Raw genomic sequence first — 26974 nt, forward strand, 5'->3', positions numbered from 1 at the left:
CGCCACACTAAACACTTACGATGATCTACAGTATGGTTAGTGGTCTCTGACTGTACACCAAACTAGGAGATATTCTGGAGAGCGTATAAATAGGTATAAATACTGTATTCTAATTCCATTAAATAACTGAAATTTAAGGCTTGGCCACATTTACCATAAGGGTGGTCACTGGCCTTGATGGTCACATTGTTGGCAGCGTTATCTGGATCGATGCTGGCTCCGCTGGTTGGTGTTGAGCCTCGTTTCCCATCTGCAGAGAGAGCTGACACCAGCCGCACTTGGAAGAACTCATCAAACTCAGGGATGTCATCATCCAGCACCAACAGATTCAAAACCTGAGGGAAGCAGGAGAATAAGGTGAGACCTACAGGTCTGTACACAGTCTCTGAGGGTACAGAGTCATCCAGAAGCAGTTGATTACTTTATTTATACAACACTGACTGTGAGGGATGCGTAATATATTGCTGTTACTGTGATACTGCTTTTGCAATACAGATGTTCTGAAAGGCTGTAATATGTAAATGAGCCTAAAAACCTTAATCTCAGTGTTTTTTTCTGTGTTCTGCAAACTTGACCAATGAGCGTTTTGAGGTGTTGAGGTCACTATGCAGCCTTTAATCATGTCACATTATTGTTTCACTACTATTATGCTGCAGTGTACATCACAATGATAATATTTAGCTGTATAATTGTAATCCTAGTACCTCTCCCATATCACACCCATATCTACCATTAAAAGGTGCCATAAACTAATAACAATAAATCATAAAACTTAATAAGTTCATCAAAATTACCCACTAGGTGGAGCTAAATGTTAAGAAGCTAGAGCTGTGACACAACAACAATTACTAGGTTTAAAAACATTAAATCATAAGTCATGGCATCGACAGCATGACCTGTTCTTAAAAAGCCCTTGATGACCTATTGGCCGGACACAGAGCACTCTCGGCTGAGAGTTTCCTCTTCGGGAGGTCCCCTGGTCATTAATGATGGATGACTGACAAGAGAGCTGTATTACCATGTAGCGCTGCTCCGGCAGGAAGAGGATGGAGCCTGTGGCATTAGTGAAGTCTGAGCTGTTGGACACCGTAGCTGGGGAACCAAGCTGTGTGACAGTGTAGTTTACATACACAGAGTCCAGAACTCCACGTGTGCGCTCCACTAAACAGGACATGTTGGAGCCCTCCTCAGATATCTGGTGATAAGAGTGGACACAGGATTGATGACCACATGCCCAAGCTCAAGCTACTCAGATGTAATACTATTAGAAATAATTAGGCCTACTCCGCTGTATCCATCTGTGTTTTATCACCAGAAAAGCCTCAGAAATCTAGAGCTATTACTGTGCTACTATACTATAACATGCAATTAGTAAATTATATTGTATATTTACAGTTGATTATATGACAACATTTATTTACTTTAAATTTCAACAGGTTCAGTCATGTAAAATAAAAATTGCAATACATTTATTCATTCATTTTCTGCAACAATTTCATCCTGATCAGGATGGTGGTGGGTCTGAAGATTACCCAGAATCACTAGCTGCAGGGCATAAACAAAATCGGACAGGGCACCTATCACTCACACACTCACACACAAGGATACTTTTTTGAATAGCCAATCCACTTACCAGCGTGTGGATTTGAACTGTGGGAGGAAACCTATACAAACACAGGGAAAACACACGAAACTCCTCACAGACAGTGACTCAAGACAAGGAAACCCTGGAGCTGTGTGGTAAAAACTACCTGACTGTGCTGCCCCTTTTGAATTATATCATGTTTTTAAATACTGTTAGTACTAACTGTAATTCTAAGAGTCCAGCTATGGTAACTTAACTGAATCAAGATTTTAAAAAATAATAAAAAAGTTAAAGCATGGAATAAGCTACATGTGTCACAGCACTTCTTTCTTTCCATCTGCCATTTTAATCTTTTACTTTCTGTAATTCTATTCTGCGCAGCGTCTAATCAGATACTGTACAAGGCTGAGACGGTGCTGTTATCCTACAGAGACACTGATGTCTTTCTGCATGGGTTTGTAGTATGGTAACTTTCACTTTTCCTGTCTGGTCATAGACTGATTGGCTGAAAGAATCGCAGGGACAAATGCCATAGCGTCTCTCTTGTCTGTAAGTGAGAGGTAGTCCTTCTAAAGGAATTCTTTGGCCAGGTCTGCCATCTGTTCTGTTAATCGACTCAGCCATCGGAGATGCCACGAGTCCAATCTCCCTGAAGAGTCCACCGTCAACTCCTTCCAACCAGGCGTGAAGACAGATTAAATATACACAAGGACATGAGTTCACAAGCAGGGGTTCACGTTACATGCTTTTACAGAGCCAAGCCAAGCACAACTCTACCAGGACATACTTGTCTATTTAATCAACTAATTCTTCCCAATGCTGAGTAAGGATCACATGAATAAGAAACTTTAGCGGGGTTGCTAAGCCGGGAAAGTGAGAATATGTTAGTGAGATTCTCATTTAGAGAAAGTTAACTCTTTGTTCTGCGCCAAATATAAACTAGCATGGATATGAAAAATCTATTGTTGCTGTAACCATTAGATTTGATAGCAGCAGTGATAGCAAAATCATGAATATATATGAAATTAATGAAATTTCTATGTAATTAATAATGTAGATCTAGCTTGACTAGTAGTAACATTTAATTTAGATTGACACTCAGGTTTGTTTTGGTGTTCCTGGGGTTGTTGGTTCATACCCCACCTCAAGTCACTGTCTATGAGGAGTTTAGTGTATTCTCCCTGTGACTGCATGGGTTTCCTCTAGGCGCTCCAATCCCACAATCAAAAACATGTACTTGTAGGTAGACTGTCTGTTTAAAAGTGTCCACAGGTGTCAGTGTGAGAGTGTGTGGTACAGGGTGCGTTCCTGCATTGTTCCCAATGATTCACTGAACCCAATGCGGCCTCAAATTTCATAAAGTGGTTACAGAAAAATGAATGAATGAATGAATGCTTATTGTGCTAAATTACATTTAAGTTGTATAGCAAATTGGCAATGGACTTATGAGGCTGAAGATAAATTAAATATTTGCACTGATATTAAACCTCATATCTCCACAATTATATTGGAAACCGACTTTTTATATTTGTATGTAAGGTAACGTAACAACTTGTTTTCAAGTCATTTTCGGTTCTGTTGGTCTCTTCATCGTATACTTGTAATAAAATGCAACGTGCAACAAGATTTTTCAAATTATGTACAAAAAGGAACATTTTTCCTTTTTCATTAAAATTCCATCTACATGTAAAGTTTTAAGAAATTATGTAACGACTGTCCTTACATCTGGGATGCATGCTCCAGTGAACCCAAACAGGCCATTGGCATTGTCGCTCTTAGTAACTCTGAGTCTGGCAGTGGGCCGAGGAGTAGGCAGTCGAGCTCCGCCGTGAATGGCCACCAGCTGCAGGTAGAACACCTCCTCTCCCTCCTGTTCTTGGTCATCACGTGTCTCTATCACAAATGACTTGCGCTTCTCCTCTTGGCGATATGCCAGGTATCCTGACACATTCCGTAGGTCCATCTTGGCAGGTTGTCCGTGGAGTTCGCGAATTTCTTTTTGCTTCAGGCGGCTGGAATAGAGACGTACGTCCTGCAGCAGGCCAGTGAAGAGCTGCTGACCGTTAGGGTCTGAGCCAATTAGCATAGGAGCTACATCTGCAGAAAAACAGGACACTGAGTGTTGTTCATTTGTAGCTTTAAACAGTATGTCTGATCTGAATTTAGCTTGTTAGATTTGGCTATGAGACTAATGTAGATAAACAATGGAGGCTTTTATATACCACTAAATAGTATTGATTAGCAACAACCCAAAGGCCTAATCACACACATGCCTCAAACTTCGTTTTTGTTTTTAAATAAGCTCAGACATCTTGTGGTTACAATTAGTACAGTGCTAATTAATGGGCTACAAGCTTCTGTTCCTTGTTAACTGCAATAATTTTGTATGCCCACTACAATCCTAAATAAGAAGGAAGAACAGATAAAAATTTGATTTTGGAGGGTTATGTTGCATCACTAGAAAAAAATGCTAACAGAAAAATCCACACATTTATATAATGATAAAGATAACATGGTATTATATTTATAATGAATGAATACAATTATGAAGAAATGAAGATATATATCATCTAAAACAAAGCTAAAACTCAGGCCAGGTCTGGCTTTGTTTTATGTAACAGATGCTGCCACCAGAAAGACATTCAGAGCCATACAACTGTACAAATTGAGGAAATATGCTTGAGTGAACGCTGACAAAACCCCTGAACAAAGCATGAATTACACATTCTGGCATTTAAGCTAACAACCTGACACAATGTCAAATATGCTAGCTGTTTGTACATCCATCCACTTGACTGAACGTAGCAAAAGGGACGTCAAGGAACCCTCCTCGGGGGGACTTCACTTTTACTACAAAAGCCGTATTGTTTTCAGTTACTCGCGAGGAAGATTGCCGGCCACTTTTATGTGTCGCTAACAATGTCCAGCGGCAGCACTGTGCTCACTCAAGCATATCGACTCTGTGAAATTTCAAACAATGGCACAGGGCTTTTAGCAACATGCCCTCTCCAGATGTGGACCCCAGGCACGGGCAGAAATGTGGTTGAAAAACCTTTTCATTAAAAGCCACAACAAAGTGCAAAGTGGTGAAAAGGAAAATGGCCAGAGCAAATACAGTATGTGGAAAGGCACCGTACCCTGGATAAAAGCTACTCATGCGCTGAGAGATGACAATTTAGAGGAGGTTTGCACTCTGCAAGCTAGCTCCAAAAGGAATGAAGCAATGCAACATTTACAGTCCTAATCAGCATGGCATAGAAGCATAAACACTGCTTAGGCCTAGATCCTAACCTTAAAACAGACCCAGTTTACACACCGTTCATAATGGCCTCTCCTTTCAAGCTCTTAATTCCTCCAGGCATCGGGCTTCCATCCAAATAAAACTCGATAATTCCATCTTCCACGGCAACAATGATATGAACCCATACATTATCTTCCGCAAACTTTGTTGCTGTAGCTCTTGCCACCTGTGTGCTGTTGGATCCTATGGTCATGTAATGAAGCATCACACTAACATGGGACTCGTTGGTCTGGACTTTCACTCCATAATACATGGTTCCATTGCTGTTGCCCTTTGAAATAATAAACCCATCTGTGTTGGGTTTGGGCATTAGCCAGGCTGAGAAAGTGAAGTTTGCCAGGCTGTGGGTAATCTCCCCTGGTTGTGCTCCTTGACTAATTAATCCATAAGCTCCAGGAAGACCAGAGAAGGAGAAGGCATCTGTTCCAGAATGGTGTCTCCTGGCATGGGGTTGCAGCTTCACATCTGAAGGGAACGTGGCCATCAATATCAAGTCCTCCATTGGTGGTAAGCCTTGAGGAAAATCTTCAGACAGTATCTCCCATGCCACGCGAACATCTCCGAAGGTGCCCTGCTGGCGGAGGATGGTGAAGGATGTGACTGAAGACATGTCATCCACAGACAGGACATCTTCTGCTACCTCTTGATCCAAGTTGTCTTTGTCAATGGCAAACACTCCAAAGGGGTCATCGTTGAAAGGGATCATAACGGATGCGTTGAGGTCTTTGGTGGCCAGTTTACCACCTTCACCAGGATAACCACCTACAGACATGAAGATAAAACACTGTTTATCACTGTAATCATTGCAATTGATCAACACTAATACTCCAAAATCAATACAACTAAACATCACCTTTATATTAAGGCATTTTCTAGCCATATTATTCTATAACCCATCATATTTATCATTGTAATACATTGTCAAATGACTTTAGTCATTTTCATGATAAAATATCAATGGTGTCTCCTATAATTCACGTTGTTCATTCTCAACAATACACATTATTACATGCACAAACATACTTTATAGCTTTTCTGTGTAAGGCATATTTGCAATTCACAATACGAACAAGTGTTAATGCTCCAAATTCACAATTTTTAACATCAAAATAACCATTTTAAATAATCTAAAGCAAAACCTCCCATATATTTGGACACAATTATCCCAAGAACAGAACAAATCTATTTTTACTGTTATAACCCATAACGAATGCAGTAACAAGTAATTAGTCCTCATTTTTTTTGTTTTTTGGTGATTAAAATGACAATTGTCATTTTCAATACTATGCATCAGTCACCAAAAAAGAGCAGGAGAAGGTTTGAATTTTAAATGACAATTTTACAAAAACTTAAAACACAAAAAACACAACACAACACTTTAGAATTTATTTAATTAACTTAATTAATAATGTGTTATTTAAAGAGAAACTAACCTGAAACATTCATCAGTCGAAGTTCATAAAACTCATTAAACTCAGGGATTTTATCAGAGATGGCCTCCAGAACAATGGGCTTGTTTTTTTCACTGGTGGTAAAGACAATGAATCCAGATGTGTTGATGAACTCCTGATGAGGCTCAAGAGGCGTGTCATTGGCAAACAGCTGCCAGAACACAGTGACGTTGCCAAAATGTCCTCTATTCCTAAGAACACTGGATGAAGACAAAAACAAACAAATAAATATATATAAAAAACAGCATGAAAACAAAATAAGCATGATTAAAGCCCTGCCATTGACTCCAACAATATTCATAATAGAGGAAAAAGGCAAAGGCATTTCAGCACCTGCCAATTGACTTCACTTATACACATACTTCATGTGAATGTTTGGCAGTAGCTGATTTTCACGCCATTTGGTAGGTGCTCTCATCTGTAATTCACAATTTTCATCTTGTCCAAGGTATAGCTTGATGTACTTGTGTGAGTGGGGATCTGAACCTCAGTATGATACATAGAGGGCAGTAGTATCACTAAGCTAAGTAAAATCTCTCCCTACATGAAGAGGAATGTGTCAGTATTATTGTGTGGAAAATAACGACCATGCAGTAGAAAGGCAACAGACAAATCAAGTCCAAAAAAAAAAAAACTACAATATTGCCTGAACTTCAATGACTCATGTGTGTATGAGTTTATGGAAAAATCCTAATGTTCCTCACTAAAAGTTGTTGGATCTTCCCTCCTCCACAGGCTTCTCAGTGGCATCCAGGGAGAAAATACCATTGGCGTCATCGTTGGCCTCGATCACCACTGTAGCTGTGTGCTGTCCATACACCACTGCATCACCTACAAACGCACACCACAAAACATCACCAATGTGGAAAAGTTTCTCCCTACGTTGTCTATATATGAAACCAAGTAATGGCTATTACATGGCACTAAGAACAAAACCCGATGATCTAAAATAAACAAAAGCTCTATAGTACAAAGCTCAATTGGCTTTAGTTATTGCCTAATAATGCCATAATTAATTCTTATTAAATAAACAATTAAAACAAATTTAAAACAATTAAAATGTCCCTTATGGGCGGCACTGTGGCACAGCAGGTAGTGTCAAAGGCACACAGCTCCAGGGACCTGGAGGTTGTGGGTTGAAGTCCCACTCCGGGTGACTGTCTGTGAGGGGTTTGGTGTGTTCTCCCCGTGCCCGTATAGGTTTCCTCCGGTTTCCTCCCACGGTCCAAAAACACACGGAAGGTGGATTGGCGACTTGGAAGTGTCCATAGGTGTGAGTGAATGTGTGAATGTGTGCTGCCCTGTGAAGGACAGGTGCCCCCTCCAGGGTGTGCCCAGTGATTCTGGGTAGGCTCTGGACCCACCGCTACCCTGAATGAATGAATGCCCCTTATGTTGAACTTTAACCTAGCATCTGAGGTTAGGAATTAGTGCGAAATTACTTAACTATAATATCACCGACTCCTGAGCGAAATGGACTTCTGAAGGAGCACTGAATTTAAACTTCAGTACAGGTAAAGTACATGTACTTTTGTGATAACCAGAACTGATATGAAATTGCATTAAAATAAGAGGCAGTAACTGCTTTGCATTACAAGCCTAGCCTTGCTGTTTATAGCAGACTCCCATTAAGACTAATTCATACTCAGCATCACAAATGCTTTTCAAATCTTTCATAAACAAGACCTTTGAGTTTGTAAATTGGAAGGGACACACATATGGTGTGTATGCATGCTTTGTTATTATCACATCAAAACAGCAAGACGCTGTTCTAATTAGCAATGAACACAATAACGGAGGCGACGTAAACAAAGGGCCGGCTGCAGATAGAAGCAATTCATCGTCTCAACATATTCACAGAGAGAAAGCCTAGGAATCACTTTTTGTGGAAAACCACAAAAAGTAAAGGCTTCTCGGATGATTGGTGTGATGTATAGAGTGGGAGAAAGAGAGAGTTCGGTGTCTGTAATTAACTTCCTACACTGTTCCACCCCCTTTTCGTGTCTGTGTGTGATTGTGTTGCACAATACAGGGATTAGAAAGGGCTTTTCAGGGTCAGGCAAATAGAGCCTAATCAACAGAGACTTCTGTGTACTGCAACAACTGTCAAGGAAGGTGGATTCATTGGCAGTACAGGACTTGGAAATGCATTGCATTATTTGGCCGTTTGAATGGGTTTTTAAACTGTCCAATTGACCAACAGAGACATATATAATGCTCTATGAAGACAGAGTTCATGGAAACATGTTCTGTGAATGCAGGTTTATTTCCATTGCTAAATGAGGCATGACAAGCCCAAAGCTAAATAAAATACATTTGAAAACTACACTTTTCATCACACAAAGCCTAAGGAAATTAATATCCAGGATAATTAATCAAAGTCACATATTTGGCAAACGGGCTTTAAATTAAATGCTTGGTATGAGTAAAGCCAAGTTTCCATGCGTGTTAAATAAAAATACTCTATGAATATCACACATTACATGGAGTATTGTGCAAATGGCAGGCCACTGTTTATTTAATATTTCAACAAAATGGGCAATCAATTCAAAGGCAGTTACACAGTAAGTCTTCAAACACTAAAACATCGCATTAAATCAGTATTAAGAGTGGCCCTACTTTGTTTTATTCTTTATTTAATTCTGTCTGGAAGACTTTTACAAAGAAATCTTTGATATTTTGAGGCATGAAGAAAATTATTAGTTTCATCTAGTTGCATTTTCTCTTTTGTAAGTACCCAGTTTTGGTGTTGTCGTGGGGAGGGCTGTACCATACCGTATCGTGCGCAATAATATAGCAAACGAAAAAAAAAAAAAAAAAAATCAATGTCATGATATCCTTACGTAATAACGTCATGCAGTTACACGTAACATGGCATGCATTCATTACGCAAGTCGTTTAGGCAGAGAGACAGGTACGGAGGAAACCGTGTAGAGAGAATTTCGAATTTCGCCGAAGAAGACGAGAGACTATTTATATATAAAAATACAATATCAGAACCTTAATAAATTAGTTGTTTACAAAATAAGCAAATGCTTACACATTTATTTGTTGTTCCTTCTGAATGATTGAAATTGTTAGATTTGTATGGGGAAAAAATGTTATATATAATAATTTTAATAAGAATTATAATTAATTAATAATTATTATAATATTAAGAAGTATAATTAATATTAAAATAACATTTATTTTATGGCAATAGTGTGTTCTGAAAATTAATATAAGTATTTTCAGTGTTTCATATCACCAAGAATATTCATTCATTCATTATCTGTAACCCTTATCCAGTTCAGGGTCGCGGTGGGTCCAGAGCCTACCTGGAATCATTGGGCACAAGGCAGGAATACACCCTGTAGGGGGCGCCAGTCCTTCACAGGGCTACACAGACACACTCACTCATACCTACTGACACTTTTTTTTGAGTTGCCAATCCACATACCAACGTGTGTTTTTGGACTGTGGGAGGAAACCGGAGCACCCGGAGGAAACCCACGCAGACACGGAGAACACACCAACTCCTCACAGACAGTCACCTGGAGCGGGAATCGAACCCACAACCTCTAGGCCCCTGGAGCTGTGTGACTGCGACACTACCTGCTGCACCACCGTGCCACCCACCAAGAATATTGTTATTGCCAAAATACCGAAAATATTTTAGGGCCATATCGCCCACCCCTAGGAGATAGTGGACATATGTTGGCCTAAGAATAAGTAAACAGTTAAAGTAATGCACAAAAGCATTCAGTCAACACAATTTTGTGGTGCAATTTTCTGTTAAATTTGTAAAAAAAAAAAATAAAAAAAAATAAATGGCTTGTATTAAATGTTTTATTTTTTTAATCAGAAATGGAGTAACATGTGGTCTGTGACCTATGGTGCTGACAACAGAACACACCTGTGGTGTTGGAGAGGACGATGTAAAATGCTTCATCTGTTTCCGGGATGTCATCATCAATCACAGCGACTGAGATATTCTTCATCCATTCTCCGTAGTTAAACACCAGCAGAGAGTCATTGCTAAGCGGAGTGAAATCTCCAGGGGACGAGTCGCCGTACTCAAACCTGTACATGACCGTGGCTACAAAATTAGCCAGTCCAGCTCGGAGAATGGTGAAATTAGCCACACCACCTTCTCTGACCCTCTGTATTACTGGTTCTGTAAATCAAAACACAGCATTGTACTGAGACCACAATATAATTGAATACATACTCAATTTGGGATGTTTGTTTGAGTATAACTTTGTTCTCACTGTTATATAAATCATTGTAGATTAATCTACAGGATTGTTCATTTTTCAAGACAGTGGCAGAGCTTTCAGAGAGTGAATAGATGAGGCTCATTGCTTGCTGCAGCCCTGCCACAGTCCACACAGCTCGCGGCTTGGCTCTGAGCACAGCCGGTCACGGCTGCAGTTAGCCCCCTCCACTCATTCTCTGGAGAATGCCACAGAGATATCTCTAAAATTGTACAATTTTCTAAAGCTGCCTACAAAGCAGTTTGTAGATTATAATATTGTTGAATAGACTCTCTTCCAAAGCCGTGATATAGTAGAACATTTGGTAGAACAATGGGTGAAGAACCTCAATGTAACGTTACTGTCTTGGACAATATTTAAAATAATAGTATATATGTTCTAGGCTTGAACATACATTTCTAGGAAAACCCAATAACTGTTCTTCACATTCACGTCAGCGTCAGCATCAATAAAAGTGCAATGAAAAGGGTTGTAGGAGTCAATCAGGACACACTGAAGGTTGTGTCAGAAAAACGGACTCTCAATAAGCTGCTGGCCATTATGGAAAATGCATCATATCTCCTGCACACTACAGCGGAAAAACAGAGCACATTCAGCAGAAGACAGATTCAGCTGAGCTGTGTTAAGGAGCTACATGTGGGATTTTTCTTCCCACTGCAATAAGTCTCTACAACAATTCTACTTACTGCAGGGAACCTACTGATCTCCTGCTGTCTGAACTGTGCTGAGCTACACCACACTGCTGCATGTCAATTTTATGATATTATTATGCACTCATTTGCACAGCTATTCTTAGCTAACATGCTACAGCTTTTACAATTTCACTTTATTTGACTCCTTAAAGAATCAACCACTGAAACTGATCCTTTTTTATAAAAATGTGTGAAAATGATCTCAAACAGAACAGGGATTTGAAGAACGTAAATTTACCTGCAAAATAAAAAGGGTCATCATTCTTTCTAATCTCTAAACTTGCATTCAGAACAGTTCCCAGTTGAGCTCCCCCAGTTGCATTGATGAGAGTGATGATGAACTGTTCATTGTCTTCTGGAATCTGACAGAAAGTGAGAGAGGTGTAATTTTCTAAACTCATAGCCATTTCACAGATCATGAGTATGTGAATAACTGATGATGATTTTATTGATGGTGTTTACCTCATCCGGCTTAGAGAAAACGGTGAGGTTTTTCAGATACTCTCCTTCAGCAAAGGCCACTTCTCCCTGGACTGGGGTTACATCTCCTGAGAATGTGGGCTCCAGGACCCAGCGGACTGACACATTCCCAAAATGGCCCCTTCCTCTAACAACAGGGTAAGAAGCTAAGACGGAAAAATAATAAATAAATAAAAATATTTTCAATCCAGGAACCAACAGAAAAAGATGGCCTACTTTAACCTACTTTAAAATGACAGCCCACCATATGTCAACATATGTCAGAAGCCCATTTAAATCAATAAATATTTAATGTTCAAAAAAAGCAGACCAGTCAAATCAGGCGATGTACCATAAAAGACAATAAATAATTCATGCCCAAAAAGGATGAGACATTTGACAATATGCTAGTAGAGACGAAAAACCCAATATACCTGAATATATGTCCATAGCTTTGCTCTCATTGATGGAGAATCTAAGGCCTTGTTGAATGAACTCAATGACCCCGAAAGGGTCATCACTTCTCCTCACAGTGATATTGACCTGTATGCGGGGGCCCAGGCGACTGGCCGGAGTGCTGTGGCTGCTGAGGACCACTGCAAACGCTTCATCCAGCTAAGAACAACAAAAGAGAGTCAGTGATCAGTCTGTGGCTGTTATTCAAATTCTTTATTATCATATGACCGACTGTTTACGAATACTCATCTGATATGTTTTCTGAAATGAAGAGTATTAATAAGGAGTTTGCCATGCTTTGTTTCAGTAACAGCTTCTACTCATCTGGGAAGGCTAGACACTAGCGGTCACACTCTGATGTTGGAAAATCAGAGTTAGCTCCCTCTAACTGATTTCATCACTCCAATGAACACAGTTGCACTTCTTCAAAGCCCAGTGTTTGGGGCGGCGGGGGTGGTCTATATCCCGCTAGTCAATGTTTGCAATTGGGAAAGGTGAACATAGACTCCGAAAAAAAGGATTAACCACTGAAACAAAACTGGTTTCTAAATTTAAAAAATATGAGTAAATAAATAATTTACACCTTAATTGATTTAACTTACAAAGCCAGGCCACAACATGTCCAAACACACTAACATTACCAGTGTCTTTGCTTGATATGGAGGGACATGAGTGGCTGATCTGACAGTGTGAGACAGCTCACCTCTGGCAGCCCATCCGGAATAGCCACGATAGCCACCACCAACTCTCTCTCTCCGGGCTGAAACTCAAGGATTCCCGTCTCTGCGTAAAAGTCCTTGCTTTCAGAGGGTGTTACTGTGTATTTGATCAGCTGATTCAGGAGCTGTCCATGCTGTCTGATCACTCTGAGCTCCACTGTCTGGCCCTCCTGCACAGAGGAAGATTATTTAGTCCCGTGTTACGGCCGCCTTTCTGAGTGGAAATTAAATAAATTGTTCTCTGACTTGTGCACGTCCAGCGTTCTCACATTAATGACCCAGGGGCCTTTGGACACAGGTGAAAACTCAAAAACTCCGCCTGGGTCGTCGTTCTCCAGGATGACAATCTCCCGGCTGGTGAAGCCAGGCTTCAGAATCTGGTTCTCAACATTTGTCCTGTGCCAATAAAAAAAGCAACAGCAGTAAATAGAGTGTTCCCAGACTCAGCAGACACAAGTTGGATAACTGTGTGTGAACTAAAAAAAGGAGTAAAGCATTGAATTTACTTCAGTGGAATGTATGTTATTTCGACATTAATGAAATAGTTTAGAATTTTAAAAGTAACATTAGGTTTTTTTTGTTACATTTTTGCTCCTGGGGTCCCCCTACAGTTGCAGAGAATAATTCACTTTTATAGTACTATCCTGAACTCAAGAGGGAGGGGTGGGGAAGGGGGGTGGTCTCCTTCCCCTCTCCAAAAGTTACATAGTGCAGTTTCTGTAGTGCTGGACCAGGAGCAGCATTAACTCAGTGCATTATTTTTCATTGCAACTTTTAATACTATCAGACTGAGGTCTGACATATTAAATCAGGGGTAATACAAAAACACACATTTCAAAGTGTGAAAACTGGTACTAGAGTAGCTCCTGTTTGTGGCTGGCCTGTCTGCGGGGCTGCTCGGGTGAGCCATGTTTCAGGACGGCCCTCTAGCCTACCCCCACCCCAGCAGGGGTTCCTGTGTTTTAACTGAGCTCGGCTTGGGCTGAGCCAACTCTAGAAGCTCCAGATAATTACTAAAATAGCAGACAAAGGGCAGACAGGCAGCAGCATTCCAAACAAATGCATTCAGAAGATGTGCCGCATGCATACAAACACTGATGCCTTTACAGCAGGTCATAAAGGAAGTGGGTAAATTAGGTGCTAAATGAGAAAAGAGAGCACTAGGCCGGACTGACTCATTCACTTCACACACGCATAGGCTATTTGCATGCACGCACGCAGACTAACACATACACACACCCTTTCTCTTCATTTCACACACCCAGATGAAAGAGACCTCCCCCAATTTGAAACGTTAAAGCAAGGCCCAAAGTGGTCCATCGTAACAAAGTGTTGATTCACAGCACACAAAAGGGCAGAGTCCCTTCAGTGTACACTCACCCGAAGTACACTACAAAGCGTGCAGTCTCTACCCTGTGGAAAAGCGAGAGTGGGAGGCAAGCAGAAGGAGTGTTCCCGTAAGAACTCATGAATATCAGAGGGGTCTTTACTGAGGGATAACCAATAACACAGCACTTAAGTCACCGCGTACAGCTCTTACTGCTATTGTTAGAATTTTCTTTCTGGTTCGCATTAACTTTTTGTGGGAACATCTTTTCATACAGTGCCCTTCCACAGTTTTACCCCATTTTTCTGTTATACAAGGTGGGCCATTTATATGGATACACCTTAATAAAATGGGAATGGTTGGTGATATTAACTTCCTGTTTGTGGCACATTAGTATATGGGAGGGGGGAAACTTTTCAAGATGGGTGGTGACCATGGTGGCCATTTTGAAGTCGGCCATTTTGGATCCAACTTTTGTTTTTTCAATGGGAAGAGGGTCATGTGACACATCAAACTGATTGGGAATTTCACAAGAAAAACAATGGTGTGCTTGGTTTTAACGTAACTTTATTCTTGAAAGTTATAAGCACCTGAAACTACGGATACTGGATCCTGTGCTAGCATTTCTCCTGCGGTCAGAAATATCAGTGTATGAAGAGTGGGAGAAGAGGGTTGCATTGACAATCTAACACAATGGGCAGCACTTTGAACACATTTTATAAGTGGTCAGAAACCTGTAAATAACTCATGAAAGAATAAAGTTATGTTAAAACCAAGCACACCATTGTTTTTCTTGTGAAATTCCCAATCAGTTTGATGTGTCACATGACCCTCTTCCCATTGAAAAAACAAAAGTTGGATCCAAAATGGCTGACTTTAAAATGGCTGCCATGGTCACCACCCATCTTGAAAAGTTTCCCCCCTCCCATATACTAATGTGCCACCAACAGGAAGTAAATATCACCAACCATTCCCATTTTATTAAGGTGTATCCATATAAATGGCCCACCCTGTAGCATCCTGAAAAAAAAAAAAAACATAAATACAATGATATGTACTCTTGAACCGTCCTTTGAAACCTTTTTAAGGAACCAAAAGTCGTTTTACTATGTCACAGCAAAACATTAAAAAGAGTTCTATTCTTAAAAAGATAAAGGTAGCAGTTCTTCAGAAGGATTTTTTTTTCAAAAATAACCAATAAGTACACTTTCAAAAATATTTTTTCATAAATGAAACATTTTTGTGAATGAAGCTCTTTTAACATCTGAATCTTTTTTTTTCATCAGAAAAACATTCTGTTCTGTACGTTAGGCCTCAAAATGAAGAATGTTAACTCAGAAGTGTCCAAACCTTTGACTGGAGCTACACACTGTTCAGCCACAACATTATGACTTTCTCCTTGTTTCTGTCCATTCCCTCAGCTCCATTGCCCATACAGCTCTTAATTGTTCTGCATATTCTGTTTGACCCATTTCATCCTGTTTTTCAATAGTCAGGGCCCTCACAGAGCAGGTATAGATTGAGTGGTGGATCATTCTCAGCACTGGAGTGACACTGAAACGGTGGTGCGTTATTGTGTGTTGTGTCGGTACACATGGATCAGACACAGCAGTGTTGCTGGAGTTTATATATCTGAATGTCACTTCTGAACTAAACATTTCACTACCCAAATAATACCCGCACTGTGGTGGTCCTGAGTACTGAAGAACTAAATGTGACATTTGAACTACAAACCCAAACATATCCACAGTCATATCAGCTAAACAGACAAAACCCAGTCCAAACATCAGTATTAGTGGCTAACCAGCCCGAACATATGAAGAAGCAAGAAGCTGACAGCACCTGTCTAAAGTGAGGAGCACAGTCTCGTTGATTTCTGGGACATTGTCAGCCATGATTATGATGCTGATGTTGGCTTCACTTTGTCCCGAGAGGAAAGTGACTGAACCGGAGAAAGGCGTAAGGTCATCTCTAGTCACATCAACTCGGTTCTCGCCGATAGGTCGAACACTCCAGAAGACTACAGCTTGACCATCTGTACCGTCCCGCCTCAGTGGAAGAACAATCTAGAATGAGTGAGAATATGCTCAAGAACAGCACAGGAGTCATATTCAGAAAAGTATACCATTACCATACAACTGCCACTAAGGGTATTAATAGGTATTTTGCCCCCCTTTGCTGCAGGAACAGCATCTACTTTCCTGAGAAGGCTTTACAGGAGGTGCTGGTAAAGTTAGGACAGATACTGATGCTTGATGATTAGTTCTGGATCACCAACACAACTCCAACTCATTCCAATGGTATTAGATGCTGCTGCATCAGACTAGAAAAGCACAGTTCCACTGCGCAAACCTGGAGGCTATCTCCAGCAGCAGAAAGGGGCACACTACCTATTAAATTCTCTTCGATTTAGTGGAAACTCCCAGTGAATGTTCAATTGCAATGGACAGAGCAGTTGACTTGTGATGTAATGTGTGATGTACCATGCTGCTGTTTGTGTCCTCTGGTTCTACTGCCTCCACTGTCCGGTTGCTGGTGAAGCCGATCTCCCCGTTAGCAATGTCTGGTGTGATGAGCAGGGAGATGTTGATGGCTCCTCCAAAGCGTGGGCTCATTGAGGGAATCGGGGGAGTAATGCTCACCAACTGCACGCTCTCCAGCTGAGGAGGAATGAATTTAATGAATGACAAATAAGAAGTTGATGCAACAAGAATCACCAAAGAACTAAAGAACCAAAGAACTATTTGACCTCCCCAGGTATTATTCATCACATATTCCACCTAACAGCTAATCTCCACACACCAGCAGACCCCAGCTGCTAAGTCTGGTAGGGTGAGAGCTAGTACATGTTTCCTCAGAGATTTATGAAACCAGCCACTGCTTCTTTTCAAACTGTTGCACCAAACATCCCAGATCACATTAGTTGACAGACACCCATGCTGGCTATCCCTGTGAGCAGTGATTGGGGAGAAAGGGGCCATCTTACCCACCCATAGAGCAAGCCCAACTGTGCTCTCTTGGACTCCCTGCCTCGGATGGGTAATATTGTGTTGAAAAGGCAAGAACAAATATTGAAACTAAAAACTTAATTGTGTACATATTAACTGAACAAAAATGGGGGAAAACGTTAAATTAACTTTTCCCCGTTATTTTGAAACATTTTTGCTGAACTCGACACATTAAAACTAATTCTTAAAAAGGACCACTGTAATGCAACCAGTGTCCTGTTTGTCTATGTTTAAGAAAAAAACCTACACACTGATTTCGTAAGTGTAGAATAAAATGGGCCTACGACTTCACAGTGAAGCATGACATTATAAAACCATGCCAACTGTCAGAAAGCTCAGATCCTTAGATTCAGTGTAGAATTAGAAGTGTATTGTTAACCAAATGGTTGTTGGTTTTGCAAATTAAAGTTGAGCATGTTGGTAGGGACATGTTCATTGTTACAGGAATAGTAAGACCATGAATTGAGCGCTCAGATGAGCACTTCTCACTGTCACTCAGTATGCACTGTGGGTGCATATGTTAGTGTGGGTGTTTATTCTGTATCTTGTCTCTTTCTTGAAGCAGCTCTCAAGCATTTCTAAGTGCCAGGTTTTTTGTCTTGTGTTTATTTCTCGGCATTGCTTGAAGGGGGTTATTTGTTTGGGAAGCAACACAAACCCTATGGCAACAACCCAAACCCCACACATCACCAAGACTCAAGATTGTTAATTGCTGAGCAAGCTGATGGAGAGACTCTTGTAGTCAAAGGGGATAAAATGTTAGGACACTCAAGGTTGTACTTCCAGGTCTAAAGCGAGATTCAGAGAGGACTGGACAGGCAAACAAGAGCCATAAAGAATAACGTTAATCAACGGACATACACAATGTCCATCTCTTCAGACCCACTTACATATCCACAGCCCAACATCTCTGAATTTTAACTCTTAGTCGTCTATGGAGGCACAGTACCTGTATGAGAAAGTGGGCTCCGTTCTGCAGAAAGGCATCATTGCGGATGGGCAGGATGAGCTGGACCCTTGACTGACCAGAGCTGAACAGCAGGCTGTTGGCACTGGTACCATTTAGCACACCTTCTCTTGCCCGGTCCGGGTCCAGTGGCCCAGCAGGTATATAGAGGGCAGTGAGCGCCAGACGCACCTCTCCCAGTGTGCCCCCCTCCCGCAGAAAACTGAGGGAGAGGAAACGCACATCAGGACGGCTCTGGATGCTCTGAGTGTCGTTGGGATGGAAGCCAAATCGTCCATAGACATCGTCGCTGTCCTGAATGTAGAACACCACCTGTGGATGGAGAAGAATGTAGAATTAAAGCTGGAGAATGCCTTTTTTTAAGAAGATATTTTGGTGAATAAAAATAAGTCCCCTCATATATTAGTTTGGTAGACAAGAAACCAAGAACCAAAGTCTGCTACTATATTTAGTGTGGGAGCTCCAAGGCTAATGTAGCTAACAAGTAACAGAGACAGACTTCTAATGTAGGATTAAACTGATACCTTGGTGAACACATGACTTTCCTCCATTGTTCATGTAGTCTCAGCAAATGTTTGATGTCTGGAGCATGTTTAGTTTAGCAATGAAGCTACATGGCTAGTGTAGGTAAATGTGATTACTGCTGCTCATTCAGTTCAATAGTTTACAGCCAGTGTGGTGGAAAATTAAACACAACCATACTGCCTTCATTAATTATTCAAAAAGAGGAGGAGACCAAAGCTGTATTTGGACTCAGACATTGGAGACCAAGGGCTACTACATTTTATTTAAACAAGGAAAAAAAAACCCTCTTCACAAGATGAGAAAATACAGAAAGAGGGATCTTTGACCATTCCTCTTTGCACAACCTCTCTGAATTGTCCAGAGTCCTGGGTCTTCTCCTATGCACTCTCCTCTTCAGCTCACCCCACAGGTTTTCTATTGGGTTGAGGTCTGGGCACTGAGATGGCCATGAGAGGAGCTTGATTTTGTAACTTGTGAACCATTTTTGAGTAGATTTGGCCAGATGTTTAGGGTCATTATCTTGCTGAAAGTCCCAGTGACAACCAATCTTCGGCTTTCGGGCAGAGGCCACCAGATTCGGATTCAAAATGTCCTGATATTTCAAAGAGTTCATGATCCCATGTATCCTTACAAGTTTCCCAGGTCCTTTGGAGGAGAAACAGGCCCACAGCATCAATGATCCTTCCTCATACTTAACAGTGAGCATGAGGTGTTTTTCTGCGTACTCATCCTTGGTGTTACGCCAGACCCACTTAGAGCTTTTGTTGCCAAAAAGCTCTATCTTGGTCTCATCTGACTAAAGCACACAGTCCCAGTTAATATCCCAAAAGCGCTTGGCAAACTCCACCCATTTACGCTTATGAGTGTAACTCAGAAAAGGCTTTCTCCGAGCATGCCTCCCAAACAGCTTGTTGGCATGTAGATAGCACCTGATGGTTGTTTGGGAGACCATGTAACACCATGCTGCTACCATTTGATTCAGTCCTCTTACAGTGAGCTTTGAAGAACTTTTGACTTCTTTTAACACCCTTCTCACTGTGCGTGGTGGCAAGACACACTTGTGTCCTCTTCTAGGCTTGTCTGTCACAGTTCCAGATATTTTGAACTTTTTGATGATTGTTCTGATTGTAGATAAAGGCATCATGAGGTAAGTGGCTATTTTCATGAAGCTAATTTATGAAGGTCGACACACAACTGCCTTACTTGAATAGTGTGTTCTCTTGTATTTCCCACGGTTAAGAGTGAGTAAATAAAATAGGCCTCTGTGTAACGCCATATTTATACCCCAGGGGAAACAGGAAGTAATGAATTACTAATTAAAGGTTCCTAGATACTTTGATCCACTTTATACACTACAGTAGAAATGACATAAATGGTTCAAATACATTTATTTCAAGAAATTGTTAAAGGTGCCAATAATTGTGTCATTTTATGGGAAATAATTATTTCTTAGTTAGTTACTTTTTTTTCTTCACTTGAGTTGAAGGAACTCAATTTTTTTTCTAAATTTGTTTCAGAGTGAGATTATGCTTCTGCAAAAAAAAAAAAAAAAAACCATATATATATATTTTAAGGCTTTTAACACATTTTAACCAGGGGTGCCAATAATTATGGAGGGCGCTGTATGTGGGAAATGGTGTAAGCTTCATTTTCACCAAACCTTCACTTTAATCATACAGTAGAGGTCCATCTTTAAAATACTATTAAATGTGCTCTTGTGGTGATAAGGTACATTGTAATTGTGGTCATCTAGCCATGTACAAGCTGGTAACCATATCATTAGTAAATCAGTCTTCTATCCCTGAACTTTTGTCATGATTTTCACAGCTGTAACAGCTCCTATTCTCTAAACAGATTTAACACAAGGCCAACTACATAAAACCATGCAGCATGCTAATCTTAGTAAGCCTTTCTCTTTCATTAGACCTCACAGGCAAAAAAAAAAAAAAAAAAAAAAAAAAAAAAAAGCATTCACAAGCCACTTTATTATTCCTCTCTCCACTTTTCCCGCCGTTATCTGGGGCATGCGAGAGCCTTCTGTCAATATTTTGCTTTGCGATTTGCAGGGGATGATTTTTCACGGTAAATTTATGGACGTTTGACATGTACAAGCTGTAATTCCAGCCTCTGCGCCGGTCCCTCACATGGTGCTGAGTCAAGTCCTGTGGGCCACATGCTCATGTAAGATCAGTGGGAGCGAGCTACCGCATTTATGCACTGGTGCAATTTAAGGGCTTAAACGTAAACAAGGGCTGGATCTACCCACTCCTTTCACACATAATCAAGACGCAAACCTACGACAGGCAAGTTATAAAGCACAGGAACACACACGCTCGCACTATTCTGGTAGCTTGATTTTCCACTAGGACCACATGAAGGGAACACCCAGGTGACACATAATGCGACCAGCAGTGCGCAGACGTCGCTGAGCCAAAAGGTTCTGTTCAGACCACATCCTCCTGCCGACAGAGCCTGGGATCCAGATGGCCTGCAGGGATGAATTCTGAACAGAAAACAGTTTTCCACCGTTCTGTTACGAAGGAACCAAAGAGAAACTGATCCAGGGTCTGCTGGGAATGTCCAGACATTCCACACAGACTTCTCCGAGTGATCCAGGGATGAACTGTCAGACATGACTTCCTGTTCCCACCCAAAATTAAGCAGAAATATAGCCTGGGATGAGTGCTGTATGATGAAGTGAAACAGGGAAATACTGAGGGTTTTACACTTTAAGGCTCTTCACGTTCGAATTTATCACTGACAAAATACAAAAGAAAATCCTATTATTTTCTAATATTTTCCCCCTGATGTCCATTTTAAAACTGGTCTGGTTTTATGTACATAAACATGTCCAATTTTCCAACCTCATAATGTCAATCTTAGAAATGCGTCTGCAAGGACTCATATATGCAAATGCCTTTTTTTTTCTCGTTTTTGCCTGCCATGTATTGTGTCTCATTCAGAAGGCATCTGAACTGTGGCTGAACTTCTATTAACCTTATTATCCATGACAGCAAGCAAGGAGCCATCTTGGTTTGGTTTCACTCCAAGCGCCACGCTGATTGCTATCCCAAAACCAATACACCGCTCAGGGTAAAGCTAGTCAATTAAATCCCAATGGTCAAATAAACACCCAGCCACGTCTAGTGTTAAATATGTCACAAGTCAAGGCTAATGTTATCTTCAAAACAGGAAATTACATCATTAATCATGACGTTATTTACTCACCTTCTTTATTTAAAAACACACAATACACCTTAAGTCCACACATATGCCTCTGTACTTCACCAAATTACCAGAAAATCTTGGAAGAAACTGTTAAACAGGGGCATGGCAGAATAAGGTGAATAGGCTTCATAGGCAGATATACTGAGGGCCACACTTGGTCCAACCAAAGTTGTAGACCGAGTCGGTTTTGTCACATTTTGGCACTAGTCTGTAAAGCTGGTCCAGTCTTGCAAGTAAGTCTTGCCACCTTAGTCTATTTACATCCAAAAAAGAATGCAGTGAACAAACAATTAAAGCTCATCCATCACAAGCAGTTTCAGTTCAGCCTAGACCATTGAAATTTCAACCTGATCCTAGATCTCATGAATAGTGTCACTGACCTCCATGGGTTCGCCCACTTCAGCTCCTCCCAGGACAGAGGCAGGCATGAGTCTAAGTAGGAAAGCCTCTGCCTCTTCAGGAAGATTATCCTGAGTGATATTTAAAGGCAGGGTGGCAGTCATCTGCCCCTCGGCGAACCTCAGAGTTCCAGAAGCTGGGAGCAGGTCACTGGTCACAGGGGTCCGATCTGTGGAGTTCCGTGTTATAGTCCAGTTCACTGAGACAACACCATGAGTTCCTCCATTTCTCACAACAGTGATGCCCTCAAACCTAGAAAAGAAAAAGAAGGCTTCTTTTACATAAATAAAATGTGGGGAAAAAATGTGGGGGGGACTGTTCTGTCACTTCCATCATTTCCAGTTATTTCTCTAACTTTTAGGTCATGGCTATCTTATAGCCAAGGCTACTTCACAGTAAACTGGTGTGAGGTTTGGCACCAATTTACTGAACATGTGCTGTACTCTGCACCACCACTTATTTTTATCATTATTATTGCCTATTAAAAATATCCTTCTGCAAAACAATCCTCATTTACACAAATACATATTGCAGCACAATTTTCCATCCAAATCTTTGTTCTTTCGTTTTGAACTGGTGCTACAAGGCTAATACAGCTACAGTGTATCAGACGCCAAATCCCACCAATAGTGTTGTGCAGACAATGTGCATAAATCATTACTCTTGGCTTAGAAGACATGAACATTGCAATGGACAATAAAAAGGACTGGCACCCCCCTCCAAGGTGTGTTACCACCTTGCGCTCAGTGATTCCATGTAGAACTGGATAAGCGGCCCATCACAGGGCACCACACAAACACACACACACATTGGCCCACAGCTATGGACAGTTTTGAGTAACCAGTTCACCTACCAATGTGTGTTTTGGACTGTGGGTGTAAACAGGAGCACCTGGAAGAAACCAACACAGACATAGGGGAAACAAGCCAAACAGTCCTCACAGACTGTTGCCTGAGGCTGGACTCGAACCAACAAACCCAGGACCATAGAGTTGTGTGACAGTGGCAATACCTGTTGTGTCCCTGTGTCAATCGCTGTACGAATTACCATTATGTATTAGATGTAATCCTTTACAGCCAAGAGACCAACACATCAACATATCTTGGCTAACAGACATTCGTAATAAAGGGGGCATCGGTGTTAGATAAACAGCAGTACAGATATATAACAGCCTATGACTCCTGTTACAATCCAAATTCCACTCACCTTGTGTGTGTGTCTTCATTAATTACAACTGGCTGCATCTGAGATACAGTGCTGATTGACAGCACCCCATAGGGTTTGTCATTAGGCTCGATGGTCACCTGCACAAGGCTAGGAGACACTAGAACTGCATCACCCAATAGAGTATCTTCAAGAAGAACCACTTGAAAGGATTCTGCAATTTCCGGAACAGTATCATCAATGATGTTAAAGCGTAGCACTGTTTCGTGAACCCCCGGAGGAAAAACCACCAGCCTTCTAGCCTGGGGGTCCACAAAGTCCTCTGACAGGGTGGCACTGGCCGATCCAGTCCCAGTGAGCACGGCATAATTGACAGACACTTCTTTGTCATCGGAGCCAATGAGGAGTCCATCATCAGTTCTGCCTCGAGTAACAGTCAGATTTATGACCCCAGCACTTTCGAGCACAACTAACGAGGGCTGAGTGAAGTGCACAGGGGCATCGTTACGAGAGATTTTAATCTGCACACTGGTCCTGTTGGGGTCCAGTAACGCTCCTCCAACCACTCCTGTCAATTGCACAGTGAAGATCTCATCATCTTCTGGAACCTGGGAAGAAGAAACATTTTCATAACTATCATTGTAAAGCTGTTATGTCTTATGATTTAATTAGAAAATATTTACTCTTTGAATTGTTAAATTAACTTCTAATAAGCAACCAATGACAAAGATCTTGGCTGTGTCAACTGTTTTTTAAATGTTTTTTTTTTTTTGAAAGAGAACAACTACCACTGTGGGGAAATGCAGTTCTCTCTGGTTTGTATACGTTCAGAAGCTCTGTGTCTTTTAAGGGGGAAGGGTATGTTTGAGGAAATAAAAGACTTATTTGTAGGTGGCTGAAGTTCAATTTGTAAGATTTTATTAATAGTTTAATAATTTATTAATAGTTAATAATTACCACAGAAGATCATTTGTAACTCGAGTCGTTTCTTTTTTTTGCAATTGTAATGCAGGTTATCACTTTTTTTTAACTTAAAGCAAAATTCTATCAGTACAATATTCAGTATACAATATTTAGCACAGAAATGCAGTGGAAAATGTGAAACATCTAGGCCTTCAGTCTAGTCAAAACACATCTATTCATTTTTTTATTAATTGTCTGAAACCTCTTATCCAGTAGAGGGTCGCGGTGGTTCCGGCTCCTACCCGGAATCACTGGCTGCAAGGCAAGAATACACCCTGGAGGGGGCACCAGTCTTTCGCAGAGTGACACACACTCACATTCACTCACATACTCACACCTATTGCCACATTTGAGTAGCCAATCCACCTACCAACATGTGTTTTTGGACCATGGGAGGAAAGCGGAGCACCCAGAGGGGGTGTCCATGTGGACACGGAGAGAACACATCAAACTCCTCACAGACAGTCACCCGGAGTTGGACTTGAACCCACAACCTCCAAGTCCCTGGAGCTGTGTGACTGTAACACTACCTGCTACACCATCATGCCACCCAAAACACATTTATTCAAAAATAAATGCAGATATTATTGGCTTGCAAAAGATATTCCATTGCAAGATACAATAATATATGCATCACTTCCAGCATTTGTTAAATGTCAGTAAACAAAGGTGAATTTGGTACATTCTCTAACACTAAAAATGCTGAAGTGTATTAAAGGTGAGTTAGTTGCTGATAAACTGCATCCGAATGAAAAACGTTCTTCTGTTGCCACTGTTTCATTTTCCAGACTTATGTCCGTCACAATTCTTACATGAAGCTGTAAAAGTGTAGTTGTTCTGCAGCGTTAGAAATGGTGTAAAATCAGTTTTCAAACCTGTGTTCGTACTCCAACATGTTTTATATTAATCATGTCATTTAGAGTTTATATGTACCTTATCATCCTGTATGAGTATACTGAAGACCACCACTGCTCGGCCAGGTGGAATAGTGATGTTTCCTCTGTCCGGACTCAAATCTTCACTTGCTGGGTTTGGCTCTCCAAATATCTGTTAGTTCAAAATATTCCCCTTATTACTGGAATGTATGAGAACAGAAATAAATAATTTGACCTATTCAAACACCACTAGGCCCTCAAGGACCAAATCCACATTATAAACCTGCAAATATTTTACACATTTTGAAAACTAAAGCGTGAGATTAAATCTGTGGTGCTCACCTCAAAATTCACAGTTACACTTCCATAAGTTCCTTTCTCTCTGATGAGAGTTAGAGGCACATACTGGCTCCTGCCCTTCAGCTCCTCCACAGTGATCAGGCTGGTCTGAGGAAACACAAATTGCAGCAGTCACTACTCTAAACTTATCATGAGTCACTGTAGGTGGTACACTCCCCAGTAGATATAGTATATAGTATAGTAGGTATATTGTAGGTACAGTGATTTTAGTCAATATTGATAATGGTTTCATCTACATTTCAGGTGACCATTAGACAGATGTACAGCAATAAAAAACTGGACCATGAAAAATGAGCACAATATAATACTATAATTAAAATGTTTTAAAAATGTATTTATCTATTTATTTAACTTTCACTGTGACACTAACCTTAATCTAAAATCCAAATCCCAACCATAACCCTATCTTTGATTCTAATTCTAAAAACTGAACACTAACTCTAACACTTAACCCTGTCACTGCTGACGATCAAGTGTTTCTCCAGAGATTTTAAGCTACACCGTATAAAAATGTGACCATAATCATTTACAGTGTGCTTTGAGACAGTATATAAACATTTCCTTGTCAGTAAATTGATAAATTGTAGCTAGACCTTGATTAAATGTTTAGGGGGGCTCATGAACCTTAGGTGGGGTGGCTTGTTCCCATGACAACATCCAAACTTCCATTGACAAGTTAATCCGTTCAGTAAAGTGCTCATGTGTGTATTTTTACTCACCCTGGCAACACTTGATTCCCACCTGAGTGACCCCTCGGCAGAGGCATTCCACCCCCTCTACCATCCCACCAGCCTCATTTCCTCCCTCACCGGCCCCTCCCTTTTTAGTTTAATTGTTCTTCAATAAACATGCCAAAATAACTCTGGTCAGCCGTCACTGTGGTAACTCAGCTGTGTCCCTGAGCCTGTAGTTTCTTCCACAGCTGTAGTGTTTAATTTGCCTTCAGCCCTACACAGTGTACATATACTGCCAGTCAAAAGTTTCAGGACAATTTGTCTCCATTATTTAAATATGTTGGATTTTACTGTTCCTACAAAAGGTTTTGATAGTTTTTACAGCATACACTGAATAACACACTGAAAATCTGTTGGCGATGAAGGTGATTTAGGCTCAAAAGTGAATGTGACCATTACAAAAAGGATACCCTGGCAGTTGCACTAGTTGAGATGTCATGTTTTTACAAATGCTGAGAGTGCTCTTTAATAGAATTATGTGCTCATTATTAGAATTAATTGCTAC

At 40.8% G+C, this 26974-nt stretch overlaps 1 protein-coding gene across 1 annotated transcript in view; it reads right to left on the reverse strand.

Moving 5' to 3' along the window:
- Positions 1 to 26974, reverse strand: part of LOC136678381 (adhesion G-protein coupled receptor V1-like) — a 155781-nt gene that overhangs the window by 105888 nt on the left and 22919 nt on the right. The window contains exons 5-23 of the mRNA XM_066656433.1: positions 25718 to 25822; positions 25434 to 25547; positions 23580 to 24145; positions 22355 to 22625; positions 18204 to 18533; positions 16730 to 16906; positions 16089 to 16312; positions 13189 to 13315; positions 12904 to 13089; positions 12179 to 12359; positions 11748 to 11911; positions 11524 to 11647; positions 10233 to 10493; positions 7042 to 7168; positions 6320 to 6537; positions 4902 to 5648; positions 3309 to 3682; positions 1019 to 1195; positions 155 to 335 (exon numbers count right to left, since the gene is read on the reverse strand). Of these exons, the coding sequence (XP_066512530.1) occupies positions 155 to 335; positions 1019 to 1195; positions 3309 to 3682; positions 4902 to 5648; positions 6320 to 6537; positions 7042 to 7168; positions 10233 to 10493; positions 11524 to 11647; positions 11748 to 11911; positions 12179 to 12359; positions 12904 to 13089; positions 13189 to 13315; positions 16089 to 16312; positions 16730 to 16906; positions 18204 to 18533; positions 22355 to 22625; positions 23580 to 24145; positions 25434 to 25547; positions 25718 to 25822 (4654 nt within the window). The remainder of the gene's footprint in view (positions 1 to 154; positions 336 to 1018; positions 1196 to 3308; positions 3683 to 4901; positions 5649 to 6319; positions 6538 to 7041; positions 7169 to 10232; positions 10494 to 11523; positions 11648 to 11747; positions 11912 to 12178; positions 12360 to 12903; positions 13090 to 13188; positions 13316 to 16088; positions 16313 to 16729; positions 16907 to 18203; positions 18534 to 22354; positions 22626 to 23579; positions 24146 to 25433; positions 25548 to 25717; positions 25823 to 26974) is intronic.

The sequence above is a fragment of the Hoplias malabaricus genome, chromosome Y (assembly GCF_029633855.1).
Source record: "Hoplias malabaricus isolate fHopMal1 chromosome Y, fHopMal1.hap1, whole genome shotgun sequence".
Classification (NCBI taxonomy): domain Eukaryota; kingdom Metazoa; phylum Chordata; class Actinopteri; order Characiformes; family Erythrinidae; genus Hoplias; species Hoplias malabaricus.